The following is a 16439-nucleotide window of genomic DNA, read 5'->3' on the forward strand; positions in this document are numbered from 1 at the left end:
AACACTGATAAACTTTGTTGACATCCAAAATAAGCAACGCTACAAGTAATTCTTAAAGAAAATATAAAAATGTCCCGCAAAGAAGCTCTTTCTCAGTTTATAAACCAAATACATGGTCGCCCAGTGGCCGTCAAATTGAATAATGGTGTAGATTACAGAGGTAGGAAACTAGATCCGGCATGTGACTTCACACATAAACGACTAACTTTTGTATTCAATAGGTGTGCTGGCCTGTCTTGATGGGTACATGAACATCGCGCTGGACCAGACGGAGGAGTATGTTAACGGACAGCTGAAGAATAAATACGGCGATGCGTTCATTCGCGGCAACAACGTGCTTTACATATCCACACAAAAACGTCGAGTGTAAACTTAGATTTATTTTATAAATACACTAAAAAAAACTATAAGCATTGAAATCTACTCAGCTGTTGTAGAAGCGCGTGCCATATTCATAGGGAATGGCGCCAAAGTGTCGCAGCTGTTTAATGGAGTAGCCAGAGCCGAGTGCGGCTATTAAACGTTCGCCGCGGCGTCCAAACTTTTTCTCGTATATTGGTCGCCAGGCGCGTCCAAAGTGAGGATCGAAGGGTATTTCGGTAGGCTGTTGAAAAGGTGAGTTGCCCAGAAACAGGCGTTCCAGATAATCTAGAACGGCTTTCTTTTTCTGGAAATGCACTATTATTGGATTAGCCTGGGCACCTGTACGTGGATCTTGCGAATCAAGATTCTTGAAATACTGAAAGTTGACCAAGTCTACGTTGGAGAAGTCAAAGCCCTCATGCAGCGTGGCAAGCGCGGTCGGCGGCGGCAGCAGCTGGAGGCACTAGACAAGGGCAATGTTAATGAGCCATTCAAATTCTGCAAATATTTGCGTACATACCATTATTGCGACTACAATTAAAACGTATTTGCACATTGCAAATGATTTGCTTTAGCTAATTGATGTCTCAGGGGAGTAGACCGAACGCTTCCTCGCACGAAATTCAACTGATTTGAATAAATTCGGCCAACTGCTTGACATGTTGTGTCAACAACGGACTTTCCGGTTGTGTGCCATCAGTTTCCAGCTCTTGTATTTTGTTGTAATCAATGCCAGATATTACTTAATGCCCAGTGGCTGCCCAACCAAATGTGACACACAAACACACGCTCACACCCGCTGGGCAATTAATTAGTATGCATGTCGCATTCGGCTCCCTCTCCATGCAAGCCATTGTCAGACAACGCGTCGATTGTAGCGTGCAGCGCTGCGCGTATTTAAATTTTATTTTTTTGGGTGTCCATAACAATCAGTTATCAGATTTTCTTAATGAATCTTACTTGTCTGCAACGCATGCAACGCGATTTTTTTTTAAGCTTTAGAGTTTTAAAGTCAATATTGGCTAGACAAGAAATTGTGAAGTGGAGCAGATTTTCAAAACTTTAAGTAGAGCAAGTAATTTTACGTTCCATATTTGGTCGAATTATTTGCCAAGTGTGTGTTGGGAGACCCGACATTTTTTATTATTATAAAATCACATTTCTATATGTTATTATTATAGGTGTAAGTTTGTGTATGCGTGTATAAGTTTGAAATCTGATTTAAGCTTTTACCTTTTCAACTAAAAATTTTCTTAATTAATAAGTATATCGAATTTGCAGTTAAAACAACAAAAAACTGGTTTATTATTTTTGCAAAACCAAAGAGGAGATTTCGTTAGTGTTTAATTTGCCCAAGATAGTAGTTGCTTCATGTCTGGATCATCTGTAATCACGAATACAATCAGTTAATCTCTATAATTTCTATTGGTTTAATTTTACACACCATCATCAGCAACTGTCACACCTGGATTTGCAACGGGAGCTTTTTTCTTCTCCTTGGCTTTTTCGGGCAAGTCTTCTGAAGGCGCTTCTGGCAATGTTGGCGTTGGCTCTGGTATTCCAATAATTTCCTTATCAAAGTTCTCCTGCTCGAGCTCATCGAGTTCCCGCTCGAGATCCTCGTCATCCAAATCGGCCCCAAATGCCACTGGATTAGAGATGGCATCAGAAATTTCACGTGCGACATCTTGTTGTTCGGCAATATCGTCCATCATATCATGTACCTTGTCCACATCCCTAAAAGGAAACACACTCAATATATGGTACTTTAATGAGATTTGGGTACTACTCACATGTTCTGATGCGCTGCTTTAAGAGCATCGGCAGCATTCTTCATTACGTTCAAGACAGATGTGTTCGTGTTAGCGCTCTCCAGAGCCTCACGTTGCATTTCGATAGTGGACAGCGTGCCATCGATTTGTTGAAGCTGTTTCTCCAGTCGCTTCTTTTTTTTGAGAGCCTGCAAAGCCACTGAAAATTGTTGAAATCAGCAAATTAGTTTGGATAAACATTAAGTAAACAAAAGTCTTTCAAATGTGATGACAAATTTTGTTATCTCTATGTGCGGGTCCAATTATAATGAAAATACGCAATGATATTCATGGCTACAGCTACAGCTTGTTTGTTAATATGGAATGTTTATTTTTATATTACGTTCTGAGCATAAGAATGTTTAGTGCGTCCGGAGGGCAGCCCATCATGGTATGCAGATGTATAGTATGTGGAGCGTATAAAGAAAGGCGAAGAAATACAAATAGTTCTTTAACTTGGTGTTCTAGGATGGTGTTGGCAATGATATTTTTACCAGCATAAAACAATAACAAAAAACATAGCAACCAAAAATGAGTCATATTCATTCATCACTGATTAGAGCACGGGGTAATCCCAGCATGTTCTGCATGTCTGCTACTTGTCAACTCCACCCTCACCTACCTCTTTTGTTTTTCGATGCATTTTTTCGTGCTGTATTCAACTCCTCCTCAATTTTGGACTCCAGAAACTCTTGTTTCTTAATCAACATATTTTCAGTCTCACGCAGCTTCTGTATCGCCTCGCCCGTTGACGGAGCCACTTCCTTTTTGCCACCAAACATTTTCCCGAAAAAGCTCATCGTGATTCCTTTGTTTCCACACGCGCAACCAGCACAAATGTCTATTTAATTACGATTTTCCTATTGCGTTTCGTCTGCAGGCAACTCCTGTGTTGTTTTTGTCTACGGGCGAGAGTGCGTCATCATTTCAATAGTTGGCAACTCTGCTAAATATCGAGCGCATTTATCGGAATTAGAAGCAGCCCTGCTTAAGTTCTTTTAGCTGGTTCATTTGGACAAAAAAAAAAAACAAATGTTTATTGAGTGAATTATAAACACAAAATATGGCAAATCGCACGGTAAAAGAGGCGAAAAACGTGCACGGCACTAATCCTCAGTACCTGATTGAGAAGATTATACGCTCGCGCATCTACGACTCAAAGTATTGGAAGGAACAATGTTTTGCACTCACTGCCGAACTTTTAGTGGACAAGGCTATGGAGTTACGATTTGTAGGCGGCGTTTATGGCGGTAACATAAAGCCGACACAATTTCTTTGCCTCACACTGAAGATGCTTCAAATACAGCCAGAAAAGGACATTGTGGTAGAATTTATTAAAAACGAGGAATTCAAGTATGTGCGTGCATTGGGAGCCTTTTACTTGCGACTAACCGGTGCTGCCATAGATTGCTATAAATATCTGGAGCCGCTTTATATAGACAACCGCAAGTTACGTCGCCAGAATCGTTCTGGGCAGTTTGAAATTGTATATATGGATGAGTATATAGATGAATTACTGCGAAATGATCGTGTGTGCGACATTATATTGCCGCGCATACAAAAGCGCTCCATACTGGAGGAGAACAACGAATTGGAGCCCAAAGTATCAGTTTTAGACGAAGATCTAGACGATGAAGTGCCCAGCGAAGATGAGGCCAAGGAAATGGAAGAAAAGGAGTCAAGTCGCACGAAAAACAATACATCGACTTCAGACAGACGGCCAAGGCGCGGTCACTCTAGATCCAAATCACGCAGTCGCGAGCGTGACAGAGAAAGACGTACTGCCCAAAGTGGCAATGGACGCTCCAGAGACTATTACGAAGACTTGGAGGATTATGATCGTCAGCGTAATCGCGTGCGCAACCACAGAGACACTCAGAACTACAGCAATAGCAGTCACAATGAGGACTACGACAGGCGTGTGTCCAGTCGCAACGACAGACAGGATCGGGAACGCAACGACAGTAGACAGGATCGGGAACGCAACGATAATAGACAGGATCGGGAACGCGATAGACGTGACAGGCGTTACGACCAACGGGAGCGTGACTCACGTAGCGAACGTGACCGCAGACGCTACTAAAATGCATTTTTAATATAAAACAAACTTCAGTAAAATAAAAACATTGACAAAAATACAAATCCATTGTTTCAAAGGCAGCGCAATGAAGTGAAAACGTGAGTTATCGCTTATCGATAGAACGCATGCAGTGAGACCAGTGCATCTAGCGCAGCTGACGGTAAACAAGAGCAGCTGTTTGAGCTTTACCATTAGAAAGTTAATAAAGTTATTTGCACAAAGTCTCAACAGTATTAAAAGTAACGTAAGCGAGATAGATTAAATGTGCCGTAACGTTAAATTACACGCATACATATATACGGCTGAACAATAAACTGAAAGAGTCTACGTCGCAAATTGTAAACAGCGCCAGCGTTTAGTGGCTCACTTGAGCTTGACGCGCATAGGTCTGTTTGATAAAAAACAAAAACACATAGAATTGATACGTATCAATAAAACGCATCATGAATTGCTAGTTTCTTTGTCCTAATGCTAACAGATTAGCTGTGCAATTAAATACTATAAAAACAAGTAGTTAAGCTCAAAGTTCAACGTGATGAACAGATCAGAGGAAGCGCCGCTGGTGAGCGACAGTGACAATGATGCTGAGGTTACATATGCAGAGCCCGCGCCACGCATACTGGATGCGGCGCAACCAGATGAAGCGATAGTTGAGCCCACCGTTGTGCCTGAGACAAATGAGCGAGCCGGATTTGGTTCAAAATGGTTTATACTGGAGCCTGCCGTATTTCTAATGTTCTTTGGTCGCTTTCTTATTGGTGTGTATACAAATTAAGTTTAACTTATGTTCACAAACTAATTTTGATTTTTAGGGGCGGTTTTTCAGAATCAAATCCTCTATCAAACATGCGTTACCATCTACAAATTTAACGAATCCGACTGTGAACCCCTTTTGGGAAATGATCGTGGCTCGGAAGCTAGTAAAGTGAGTACATATTAAAATATATTCGTTTCATTTTATCTTGTTTTGCGCTTTGTTTTATGCACACAGCTGAATCTGAGCGTTAATAAGTATTAAATGATTAGGCTACTTAACGATCTATTGTTTAGAGATAAGAACTTGTACGCACACATGCATACAACATAGTTAACCTACTTATTGTTAATTTGAATTTGACGCAGCTTCAGCTTTCAAGTCGTTATCATTAAATTGTAAAGCGGACTGACAAGTGAACGCTTAAATTTTTTTATTATGACTAATTGCTTATCAGTTAATTATCGATGTATGGATACAAGTATATTTTAGTAAAGCTTTATAAGCCAACTTCTATAATTGTATGCCGTTGTGAGTCATAAAAAACGTGCTGCCATTCATAAAAAACAGCTGTGGTATTAATAATAATAACAAACAAATTCCTTTGCAGAGTCTGGAAATAATAGTGCAGCCATACTCGGCGAATATAACAATGGCTGTTTCGCTACTGGAGAGCATAATCCCAGCATTTGTCAGTCTCTTTATAGGTCCGTGGTCGGATAAGTTTGGACGACGACCCATACTAATAACAGTGTTTACGGGTGAGTTAGATATATAAACATAAAGAAATTATGTTTAATAACAATGTGTTTTATTTACCAGGCTATGTAACAAGCGCTTTAATACTGATTGTCATAGCTGCGATTACCATGCATCAGAACATCAATCCCTGGTGGTTTTTGTTGCCATCGGTGCCATCAGTGTTAAGCGGTGGTACTTGCGCCTTGATTACTGGCATATACTGCTATATATCCGATGTGGCCAAGGAACGCAAGCGTGCTATGCGGTAATGCAATATTTGGCTTCAATGAAAATGCAATATATTACTCACAATATTTATATATTCCCAGCATGGTGCTCAACGAGGCTTCGCTGTGTACTGGCATGATGATTGGCAATGTAGCTAGTGGTTATATTTATGCCGCAACCAATTCGGTTACAATTTTTGGTGTTGCATGCGGACTTATGTTTCTTGCCTGGCTTTATGTGTTCTTCTTTGTGCCCGAGAGCTTGCCGCCGGAGGATATACACAGCGGTTCTCGCATACGCGAATTCTTTCGTTTTAGTCTGGTCAAGGATCTGGTGCGCACCAGCCTGCTGCAGCGTGCCAATTATGATCGGGCTATTATCTGGCTAACAATAATAGCGTTAACCATTAGCATCTTTAATATGGAGGGCGAGAACACATGTAATGTGCTCTTTATGCGCGAACAGTTTGACTGGACAATCAAGGACATTAGCCAGTTTAATGCAGCTCGCATTGTTGTACAAATAATTGGCAGCACTGCTGGCATGATCCTGCTGCGTCGCATACTTAAGGTGTCTATCATAACCATGACCTTGCTTGCTATGGGCAGTTGTGTGCTGGAGAGCACTGTGCGTGCCACTGCTGTCTATTGGTGGGAAATGTATTTGGGCATGCTGCTGGGCATGATGCGTGGCGTGCTGGGACCCATGTGTCGCGCAATTCTGTCGCTAGTGGCACCCCCAGAAGATGTTGGTAAGTATTTAATACACTATTACGCTAGTAGCTTTATTAACTTGAATATTTCTTCAACCTCATTAGGCAAAATCTTTGCTCTGACTACCTCAATCGAAATGGTAACTCCTTTGGGAGCTGCGCCTTTATACACTAGTATCTACAAAGCCTCTGTTGCCATCCATCCGGGCATTTTTAATATCATTAGCGCTGGCACCTCTTTTGTTGCTTATATTTTTATTGCGTAAGTGCTTGAATTTATATTGATTGAATTTCTATTTAATTGAACTCAACTCTTTTTTCAGCATCATATTTGGCATTCAAAAATCTTTGAGCAATACCAGCGCTTATAAACAAATAGGCAGCTAACCATGTCGTTATTTTTTATTTGTATCTAGTTCAATTGACCAAAATTTTAAAGACAACTGCAATATTTTTTATAATGTGGCTTCTAATTGTAAAAGTTAATAATTTGTATTATTTTGTTTTATTATGTATTATCATGTTTATCTCAAAAGGTTTTTTATCAAATCTACATAATAATTTAATTCTTACCGGAAATCAGCAAACTATATGTAATATAAATAATTTTCCGGTAGTTAAACATTGTATATTAAATTATATATTGCGGGTGAATCCCAAACACAAATACAAACTTAATATTTTGTATAAGCCTTTCTTTTGAAAGTACAAAGCTGTAAATAAAATAATTTTGCATATTAGAAGAACATAAACATGCTATTCAATTTATTGATACTACAATTTAAGCATACAACTTGACAGAGTATTTTTTAAGCAAAAGATAATGTTTATAACGCAAATATATATATACTACAGAAGTACATATAAAATATTATATATATAATATACAATTTATCAGGCAAAGTATCAAGTGAACATAAATTCATAGTTGACAAAATTCTCGGAGAATCTCTGGCCACGTTTCAAAGAACGATGCGCTCAGAGCGAATATGCAACAGCGCATGCACATATATGATTAGTTATGGAGATCGCTCCACTCTCAGTAGAAGATGAGGCTGTCGCAGGCCTTAGCGTGGACAAAAACCAACTCAGTTTGTCTCTTCAATTGAGAGCGGAGCTGGCTGTTGACGAACATACTTAGCTTTGATCTCTGCATATGTCGAGAACACACTGTACTCAGTGTATTTCAAATATATAAACAGCAACACTTTATTGCTGAATAATTGTAAACAAACAAGACTTTTTTTTTGCTAACGTTGTTATTGAAGTTACAAAACTGTAAATAAAATCATTGAATATACGAATTTGAAAAGCGTTCTATTTAACTTATTGCTTATACTAAATTTATACATATCACAAGCATAAGTATGTCTTAAACTATATAACAGCTTATTTAAGCACCTTGGCATAGTATTCTTTATGCATTAATTTAATGCGTAGCACACAACTGTAAAGAAAAAGTTTATAATATTAAGCGAAACTGAGATTAGCAAGCTCACTTACCCTATAAATATAAAGGACAGTAAATAAATTGCAGAGCTGACAAAGTTGAATAGCCCCGGATAGGTAGTTAGCGAACTTTTGTAGATGAATGTGTACAACGGAGCAGCAACTAAAAAATTATTAAAGTGTTAGAAACCGAAAGAGAGAGAGCAAACCAAAGATTGCTTACCGAAGGGCGCAAATGATTGTAAAACATTTTTAATTGAGAATATTTTGCCTGTAAGAAGAATTTTTAGTTGAAGCGTGAGCAGCTGTTGTAGAAATCTAATGGAATGCAACTTACCCAAGTCTGAGGCGGGCACTATATTGGAGACTATAGTGCGGCACATGGGGCCTGCTATGGAACGAAACACGCCCAGTACGACAGATAGATACATATGCCAAGGTTGTGAGGCACATCCTCTCGCCAAGTTATTAAGTATTTCCGAAAAGAAAGCCAAAAGTGCGAGCGTCACCACCGACAGTCGAAAGATCTTGCGCAGTATAAGGAAACCAATTATGGCGCCCACCATAGGCACCAGATGACTGACCGTCTCGTAGAAGGTATATTCTCGCACCGACCAATGGAACTTCTCGCGCACAAACAAGTACATGACAGTCATGACACCATCTAGGAACAACAGCAAATTAATTACCAAAACATGAGCTAACCACGTGAGCACACTTACCAAAAACAAAAATCGAGAAACACATGGCGAATGTGACAAGCCAAATAATGGCACGCGCATGATTCTCTCGTGGCTTGGTGCAGGTGCTAATCATGTCTTTAATGTGCTGCTTGCTAAATAGTCCAGCGCGCTTAGGCTCTGGTTTTGCTTCGCTTTCGGGCTGCGCACGGCGCTTGGCTGGCAAGCTCTCTACATACTTGGCCAGCAGATCCTCATCGAAGGCCATAGCCGGCGTAGCTGGCGTGGGCAAAGCAATGGGCGCCACCGTCTTTTTGGTCTCCTCGCCATTCATTAGCTTGGGTGGACAGTCAATGGACACACAGTCTATTTGCAAATCACATGGTGAAATGGGCACTTCTTTCTCAGACTTGCCGGGCCCAGCTTTAGTCTCCTCCGCATCCTTAGCCTGTCGTAAGTGCAAGCTCTCTGGCACACAGAAGATGACAAAGAGCGTGCCAAATGTGGTTATGATGCCCGAGATGCCAATTGTTATGGACGCATTTGTTGCTGCGTACACAAAGCTCGACAACAGCGATCCACTGGTGAGTCCAATAAAGAACAGGGACTCCATAAAAATCATCCTGTAGGGACGCGTCTTGGTGTCTGTTATATCTGAAATAAAGCAGAGTGCGGCTACGGAGAAGACACAATTGCCGCCCAGCAACGAATGCGGCACTGCAGCCACAATATACCACCAGGGATTAATTACATAAAAGCTGGATAGCTCACAGATCGCAGCCGTCACCAGATGTGAGGCAGAGAAGCCTGCAGTAGCCAAAAGTATTGTTATTAAAATAAATGCCTAGGTGGTAGCACCAGTAACGCCTACTTACCAATCATCGATACGGTGAGCAATGGCTTGCGTCCATAGTGATCCGACCAAGAGCCAATGAATAGACCACAAAATGCTGGCACAATACTTTCCAGTAAGGTTCGCGATAGAAACAGATTTGCAACATATGGTTGGACTTCTGTTTCAATGGCCTAAGAGCAAGGGTAAACAAACTTGTTATTATTTTTATGTACTACGAAGCAATACAATTTGGTTGGAAAAAATAGTTGAACATGAAATATACATTAAATATTTTGTGGGTATTTAATGAAACTGCTGCAACAGTTGTTGTGGCGTGTGGGCGAAACCCTAATTAATTTCAAACTAATTAAACACAATTTTAAACATATAAGCAACTTATTTATTTACCTTTATCTCAGCACTCGCATTCTTATCATCCAGCAGCTTGCAATCGCTCTCATTATAATGAAAGATCACTGTACACGTTTGATAGATGACCTGGTTTCGCATAATTGTATCTGCATATTCAAGAGATAACAACCAGTCACAGAATTGCATTTTAGAGTGCGTGTTATTTTCTTCAATTACTTACTAGATAAAGTCAATGAGAACAGCAGCATAAAGACAACGGGTTCAATGTAAAACATATGAAATATACGTTGCCATTGCAAGTTTTGCAAGCGCTTCAATGTCAAACTGTGCGAGATTTTTTCGACCATTTTGGGCCAACACGAAAGTCAAGGGGAACTTGAATTACGTATGCACTTTGAAAATCGAATTTGTATACGCTTCTTAAATATTTAATGTGTATATTTGGCACTCAATTTGCAGTTTATGGCTTTTGATTAGCTTGTAACTACATCATATGTTTATTAATTAATAAATAAATGCATAAATCGCACACACGGCACCAAACTGTTAATTTCGTATTACGTATACGCAGCTATTAAGTATTCTTCTCTATCTGCTGTAGTATGTTTGTATAAGTATTATCTATAATATTATTTGAGTTTCACATTAGACGCATCCGTCCGGCTTGTGTTAGTTTCCAGCTAAGGCACTGAGCACTGGGCACTTGCCACCGGGAATTAAATTTAAAACCAACACATTTGACGAATCACTGAAGCGACACGAGGCGAGAACTGTAGCGTAATTACTATGTATTCACGATTGGAGTTTGAATCTAGCAATGGGCATCTGTCTCAGGGCTTGTGCGCTTATATAGTGGCCAACAGCAGCTGGATTTACGACAACATCAATAACAATAGCTGCATCAATAACACATGTTATGAAGCACATAAATATTTAACATCCACACAACACTTGTTCATCAAAAATCCAATGTTCAGGAGCAGCACTTATATATATATATATATATAATGCATATATGTATCCGATCCGATAAGTATTACAAAAAAAATTCCACTATTGTGCGCTAGTTGTAGCGATGGATTTACAATTAGCCGTTACAGCCGCTTGACACTGCAGCGGCAACGTTACCGATTCGTTTAAATTTTTTTTCTCTGCGTAGCGAGCTTAAATAACGTTTTTATTTATTTTTTTTTCGGTAGCTTCCCCTCTCTCTGTCTCTCTCTCTCAATTGCATACACCTGAGTGAAACACTTCTGAGTCGGCATTTGTTTTGTTATTGTTTTAGATCTGTTGTTTTCTCTGCTTTTATCTCGTATATCACGTAAATGAGAAACACGAGCTTAAATCAACTTAAGAAAACATTGAGGCAGGGCTTATGCCTGTCAATCAAAACTAAATGAATACAAGTAACTAAGCAATGTGTGCTTTATGTTCTAAAATATGTCCAAATAATGCATTTGTTCTTATCAATGTTAAATCAATCTGAACATCTATATGATCATTATAATATTTGGTATTATTACATTATAGAATAGTTTAATCTGTCACAAGGCCGCTAAATCTTTGGCGACTTTCATCAAATTAGTAGTCACAATTAGCATTTCAATTAATATACACTTAACATCACTCAAGTGTAAACAACATTTTCGTTTTTTCTTGTTTTTAACATTGATTTGTTGTGTTCTTTATACACATAACAATTTGTGTTTAAAGCACGCGTCGATTTTAGGAAATAGTGAAAGAACAAGATATCAAAAGGGAGTCCCAAATGGGAGCCAATTAACAAATGGCAAACATTAAGATTGTAAGAGATAAATGATGATAAATAAATTAAAACATTTCAATAAATAGAAAGCGTGACCATAATGTAAAAAGGTATTATTTACTCAGCTATAACAATAGATGTATAAAATCCCCATGTATATAATGTTTACATTTTGCTTTTACTATGTGTGAATATGCAAATAAGTACGCTATTTCTCTTTATGCATGTGTTCATCTGCTAATGGCGCTTGTCAATTAGTATAATTGGATAATGACTTGCCAAAATATGTGACTTCAAAAGAAAATTGGATCATAATGAGCAGCATTCGAGCTTTTAAGTCTCCAAACGATTCTGTAAATATCATTTATAGTTAGCATAGCAGCGGGCACAATTGTCAAAGCTCTAACTTACAATAATAAGACAATAGCCAGGCCAAACAAAGTGCCGCTGATTAGATTAAACAATCCAGGCGCAGTGTCTAGTGTATCTGCATAGATGAGTGCATACAGCGTGGCTCCGATAATCGGTGACAGAGTCTGCAGCACACTGAGCATGCCAAACACTTTACCTGCATATTGAAATGATAAAACATATGTATATTTATATAAGTAATGAATATACAAACCACGCTCATTAGTTGGCAAGAGATTTGTAATCATGGTACGGCCCATGGGATTCACCAGGGACTTGAATACACCCAAGCCAACGGCCAAATAGATTTGCCAGTCCACAAATGCAAACGCCGTCATCAGACTGCTAGACATGTGACTCAGCAGCGATATCAAAGCCAGGCATAATATGGCTGATTTAGTATACTAAAATTATAAATTTAAACTAATTATTATTTAAATTAATGTTTAGCGTTGTTTATGTTGGACTCACATGTCGTAGTGACCAGAGAAAGAGCACGCCGCCCGAACCGGCTACAGCGGGGACTAATATGCTTACGGTCTCAAAGTTTGTAAACTCACGCACCGTCCAATGGAACTTTTCTCTGACGAACATATAGAACACCACGTTGTTGCCATCTGGAGTGGACTTAAGTATTTTGAATTGAAATTAAATAAATGAAGTGCAGACTCACCATTTGCAATAGTTGCCAGCAGCAATATGCACATGATTAGAATGAGTATGGTACGATCTTTAAATTCACGACGGCCAATGCAGCTGCGCCACATTTGCCCAAGCCCAAAGCCCGTATTTAATTGCCGCACGCGCAAACTTTCCGGCAGCAGCAAGGCCATAACAAGCAAAGCGTAGAATATGCTGGCGGCAGAAATGACAAACACTATATATGCATTACTTGCTTTAAACACATATCCAGAACTGTAACTGCCAAGCATCAGGCCCACATAGATGCACAATTCAACGGCTATCATTCTGCAAGTAAGCCGCAACTATAGTCAATCTATAGCATAAAATAATAAATAATGCGCACACCTGTATGAACGCATTCTGCCTGTGGACACATCGCCGATATAGCAAATAGCTGCCACTGAGTAAGTGACTCTGCTGCCCAGCAATGAGAGCGGTATTATGGTAATCACATAGAACCAAGGGCTGACCATGCCCTGACTCTGCATCGCTACGTAAGCTATGCAGGCCGAGATTAGATACTGCAGTCCATAGCCTAAGAGAAACACATTAAGCGCTAAAAGGCATGTGACTGCAAAAACTTACCCAGAAAGGAAGCCATTAGCAGAGGCTTGCGTCCATAACGATCTGCCAGGGCGCCAACAAACAAGCCGCAATATGCTGGCACTATGAACTCAATAATCGTCATCGCTGTAATGACACGTGTTGCATACTGCTGCACAGCATCCTCCATGTGTTTGCTGCTGGCATTCTTTGTGCCCAGCAGCAGACAATCGTCATTAGGATAACCCAAGCCAGCGGTGCAGCTTTGGTAGATTATCTGAGCCTTCAATATGGTAGCTGCCATTCAAAAGAATTGTGTATTAAAACTGTTTAGATGCATTATTAATTTGGTCTGCTTACATGAGAAATTGTAGGCAAACAGTAGTATCAATATCAGAGGCTCCAACAAAAAGCTTCTACCGGATTCACTGCCAACATTTGCATCCTCTTCAACTGATCTGTAATCATTCGTTGCAGACACTGTATTTTCCTCTGACGCATTATAAATATATTTCTCGCTGCTGAGACTCCGGTTTGTTTCATCAACCATGCGCTCATGATCGTGCGGTACATTCCAAGTATCCTCGTCCATTTCTGTTTCGCAACTGAGGGCGTATTATGCTTGCCCCGTATATTCAGCTAAAAAGCCTTAAACTTGCAGATAAAATATCTCAATATAAAGTTGTATTTGTGCGGGGGTTTCATACGATATGCAATGAGTCAGCCATAACCCGGGCAACGTGTACGTCTCAAGCCGCTGTTCCGTATGTTATACACACAATACATAAACGACGTGCCTTATCTAATTTGCAAATCGAATAACGTCAAAGCACATTTCAGCAAATAACATGTGAACTGTTGTTTTTATTGATTTCAATGTAATTTGATAAGCATGGAATATTCTTTCAATTAAAAAGAAATATAATTTTCAAAAGAAATATAATTTTCAAGAGAAATGTTTTCGAATTTTGTTGTAACTGTAATTTTAGATTAAGTGTGACCATACAAAACAAGCCTCGAAATCCTAAAGGAGATATCGGCGATCAGTACATAGATATCAAACTTTGTAGTTGTAAAATTAATCGAAATCAAAGCACAGGCTTATTTGAGCATAAATAAAAATATAAAATAATATAAAACAGCTCTTTATTTAAGATGGAATCTAAGTCCAAGCTGCACACGTTGATAATGAAAACGACAGCAGGTAAAGATCTATCAGAGTACCACTTGAGTTTGCTGAAAAAGCGTAACATTACCACTCCGCTCGAATTTATGACCGCCAATAACTTGAACAAGCTCTTGGCCATTAACGTTGAGGATATTGTGAACATAAAACGTGAGCTACAACCTTTATTGGTTAGTAGTGCCAAGCTGAATGAACTTTACCAGCCTGAACCTTTTAATTATTCTACCGGTATAAAGGAGTAAGCTATTATTGTTTGAACTAACTAGGCAAGACATTATATTGTTTCTGCTGATAGATTGGATGCTTTGCTGGATCGGATTGGACAGCCGCTACGTCCTGGACGTGTGTGGGAGCTGTGTGGCGAAACAGACGTTGGCAAAACGGAACTGCTATATACATTGGCTGTAAACTTTGTCAGCCAATATAAAGAAAGCAATCAACAGGTTCTCTTTATAGACAACAAGCACAGCTTTAGCAGTCGACGGTTTAATCAGATATTACTAGAACGTAAACTGGACACAGCGACCATCAATAAATGCTTAAGTGTCATACATGTGGCAGAAGTTACTACTGCAAAGAACTTCATTGAAACATTAGAAGGGATGCTGGAGACTTGCTTCACCTACGCTGACAATAATGATATTATGGCAAATATTAAGCTTGTAATTGTTGATTCCGTGACGGCTTCCTTTATGTTCATGTGCAGCAACTTTGGCCGCAATCAAGGACGTTACTTCTTAACCGAACTGGCGATGCTTGTGCGGAAATTGGCTTCTAAATATGGCATAGCCTTTGTTTTGGGAAATTTAACAATGTCATGTGAAGGCAAAGCTTAGTTTTGCATAAGACTACGTACAACTATATTTACAAATATTTATATTTTTATACAGATGACAGTGATGAGGACGGTACAGAAGCTACCGACGAGTTGCAGTTCCAAACCGGTTCTATGTTGGGAGCCTATTGGTCTTCGGTGAGTACGCTGACACTAGCACTGGAACTGCCAGAGGGGAATAATAGTGACGGGCTGCGGCAGGTGAATGTCTTGAAGAACTGTTATGGCATCAGCACAGGCAGCTGCGTGCTACGGATTACAGATGCTGGCGTCATTTAAGCCTAGTTGGGCGGGTGGCGTACTCCACTGCCCTGCATTTGGTGCTGCTGCTGGTAAGATTTCATGACTTTTTTACCAGGTTCTATAGCATCACTTAGACCTGGTCGTTTGCGTTTACTGGCATTCGTTTTGTTTCCACTTGAAATTGGTGTAACTATAGTAACAGCAGTTTTAGCTTCTTCAACAGATAAATCCGAGTCGTGTGCGTACTGACAGTTTGTGCCAAAACGACATCTTCCCTTTCTGTAATTCCAACAGATTTTGCGACCATTTTTCAGCTGCAAATGAGCATCGTTGTTAACCATTTTTACGTGACGTTCTAGAGAGGCGGTCTTGTGCAGCTCTGCTTCCAAAAAGGGATTACTCAATACAACTCCAGTCCGTTTGGCTGCTGCATTGTCTAAAGCATCACTTGCACTAGGCAACTTTATTTGATTCTGCACAGGGCTTAAGCTATCGATGATTGTAAGTTGTAAATAAGATATCTCCATTAAAAAGTTATGTATTTACCCGACAGCCTTGTTTGATTCACTACTCGTGCTCTCGGAATCGGATGAATCGCTATAATCAGCCACAAGCGACATTGTTTATGTTTTGCTTTACGATAACAAAAATTCTAGAGTGACCGTGTTGAATAATATACCAAATACCAAAGTGTAAGCCATGCATACCTGTAACGATAAAATAACAAGTGCCAAATTTGATTTGGAA

At 39.6% G+C, this 16439-nt stretch overlaps 9 protein-coding genes across 9 annotated transcripts; 4 read left to right on the forward strand and 5 right to left on the reverse strand.

Annotated features, from left to right (window-relative positions):
- The first annotated feature begins 11 nt into the window (after positions 1 to 11).
- On the forward strand, positions 12 to 407 carry LOC108595768 (U6 snRNA-associated Sm-like protein LSm6). The gene is made up of 2 exons (XM_017981058.1): positions 12 to 160; positions 222 to 407. Exons 1-2 carry the CDS (start codon positions 70 to 72, stop codon positions 368 to 370), a joined length of 240 nt encoding a protein of 79 aa, XP_017836547.1. The 5' UTR covers positions 12 to 69; the 3' UTR covers positions 371 to 407.
- Positions 408 to 418: 11 nt separating this feature from the next.
- Positions 419 to 1064, reverse strand: LOC108595767. Its single transcript, XM_017981057.1, has 2 exons — positions 884 to 1064; positions 419 to 826 (listed from the first exon to the last, which is right to left on the reverse strand). Exons 1-2 carry the CDS (start codon positions 917 to 919, stop codon positions 425 to 427), a joined length of 438 nt encoding a protein of 145 aa, XP_017836546.1. The 5' UTR covers positions 920 to 1064; the 3' UTR covers positions 419 to 424.
- A 408-nt stretch (positions 1065 to 1472) lies between these two features.
- Positions 1473 to 3097, reverse strand: LOC108595597 (charged multivesicular body protein 4b). Its single transcript, XM_017980860.2, has 4 exons — positions 2797 to 3097; positions 2157 to 2334; positions 1808 to 2100; positions 1473 to 1747 (listed from the first exon to the last, which is right to left on the reverse strand). The coding sequence occupies exons 1-4, from the start codon at positions 2972 to 2974 to the stop codon at positions 1707 to 1709; spliced, it is 690 nt and encodes a 229-aa protein (XP_017836349.1). The 5' UTR covers positions 2975 to 3097; the 3' UTR covers positions 1473 to 1706.
- A 104-nt stretch (positions 3098 to 3201) lies between these two features.
- On the forward strand, positions 3202 to 4392 carry LOC108597588 (pre-mRNA-splicing factor 38). Its single transcript, XM_017984207.2, has one exon. The coding sequence runs from the start codon at positions 3238 to 3240 to the stop codon at positions 4255 to 4257; it is 1020 nt and encodes a 339-aa protein (XP_017839696.1). The 5' UTR covers positions 3202 to 3237; the 3' UTR covers positions 4258 to 4392.
- Positions 4393 to 4639: 247 nt separating this feature from the next.
- On the forward strand, positions 4640 to 7170 carry LOC108597586 (proton-coupled folate transporter). The gene is made up of 7 exons (XM_017984206.2): positions 4640 to 5012; positions 5067 to 5179; positions 5619 to 5769; positions 5831 to 6014; positions 6079 to 6728; positions 6795 to 6951; positions 7013 to 7170. Exons 1-7 carry the CDS (start codon positions 4790 to 4792, stop codon positions 7074 to 7076), a joined length of 1542 nt encoding a protein of 513 aa, XP_017839695.1. The 5' UTR covers positions 4640 to 4789; the 3' UTR covers positions 7077 to 7170.
- Positions 7171 to 7997: 827 nt separating this feature from the next.
- On the reverse strand, positions 7998 to 10953 carry LOC108595152. The gene is made up of 8 exons (XM_017980317.2): positions 10246 to 10953; positions 10062 to 10171; positions 9694 to 9844; positions 8861 to 9625; positions 8476 to 8802; positions 8362 to 8409; positions 8193 to 8301; positions 7998 to 8136 (listed from the first exon to the last, which is right to left on the reverse strand). The coding sequence occupies exons 1-8, from the start codon at positions 10370 to 10372 to the stop codon at positions 8079 to 8081; spliced, it is 1695 nt and encodes a 564-aa protein (XP_017835806.1). The 5' UTR covers positions 10373 to 10953; the 3' UTR covers positions 7998 to 8078.
- A 963-nt stretch (positions 10954 to 11916) lies between these two features.
- LOC108595629 (tetracycline resistance protein, class A) lies at positions 11917 to 14268 on the reverse strand. The gene is made up of 9 exons (XM_017980899.2): positions 14136 to 14268; positions 13789 to 14082; positions 13471 to 13725; positions 13231 to 13420; positions 12875 to 13170; positions 12673 to 12818; positions 12416 to 12605; positions 12202 to 12358; positions 11917 to 12141 (listed from the first exon to the last, which is right to left on the reverse strand). Exons 2-9 carry the CDS (start codon positions 14018 to 14020, stop codon positions 12084 to 12086), a joined length of 1524 nt encoding a protein of 507 aa, XP_017836388.1. The 5' UTR covers positions 14021 to 14082; positions 14136 to 14268; the 3' UTR covers positions 11917 to 12083.
- Positions 14269 to 14583: 315 nt separating this feature from the next.
- On the forward strand, positions 14584 to 15748 carry LOC108595483. The gene is made up of 3 exons (XM_017980734.2): positions 14584 to 14852; positions 14910 to 15439; positions 15505 to 15748. Exons 1-3 carry the CDS (start codon positions 14584 to 14586, stop codon positions 15726 to 15728), a joined length of 1023 nt encoding a protein of 340 aa, XP_017836223.2. The 3' UTR covers positions 15729 to 15748.
- On the reverse strand, positions 15721 to 16396 carry LOC108595484. Its single transcript, XM_017980735.2, has 2 exons — positions 16239 to 16396; positions 15721 to 16181 (listed from the first exon to the last, which is right to left on the reverse strand). Exons 1-2 carry the CDS (start codon positions 16310 to 16312, stop codon positions 15731 to 15733), a joined length of 525 nt encoding a protein of 174 aa, XP_017836224.1. The 5' UTR covers positions 16313 to 16396; the 3' UTR covers positions 15721 to 15730.
- Between the last annotated feature and the right edge of the window lie 43 nt (positions 16397 to 16439).

This window comes from Drosophila busckii, chromosome 2R, assembly GCF_011750605.1.
Source record: "Drosophila busckii strain San Diego stock center, stock number 13000-0081.31 chromosome 2R, ASM1175060v1, whole genome shotgun sequence".
In the NCBI taxonomy this organism is placed as follows: Eukaryota; Metazoa; Arthropoda; class Insecta; order Diptera; family Drosophilidae; genus Drosophila; species Drosophila busckii.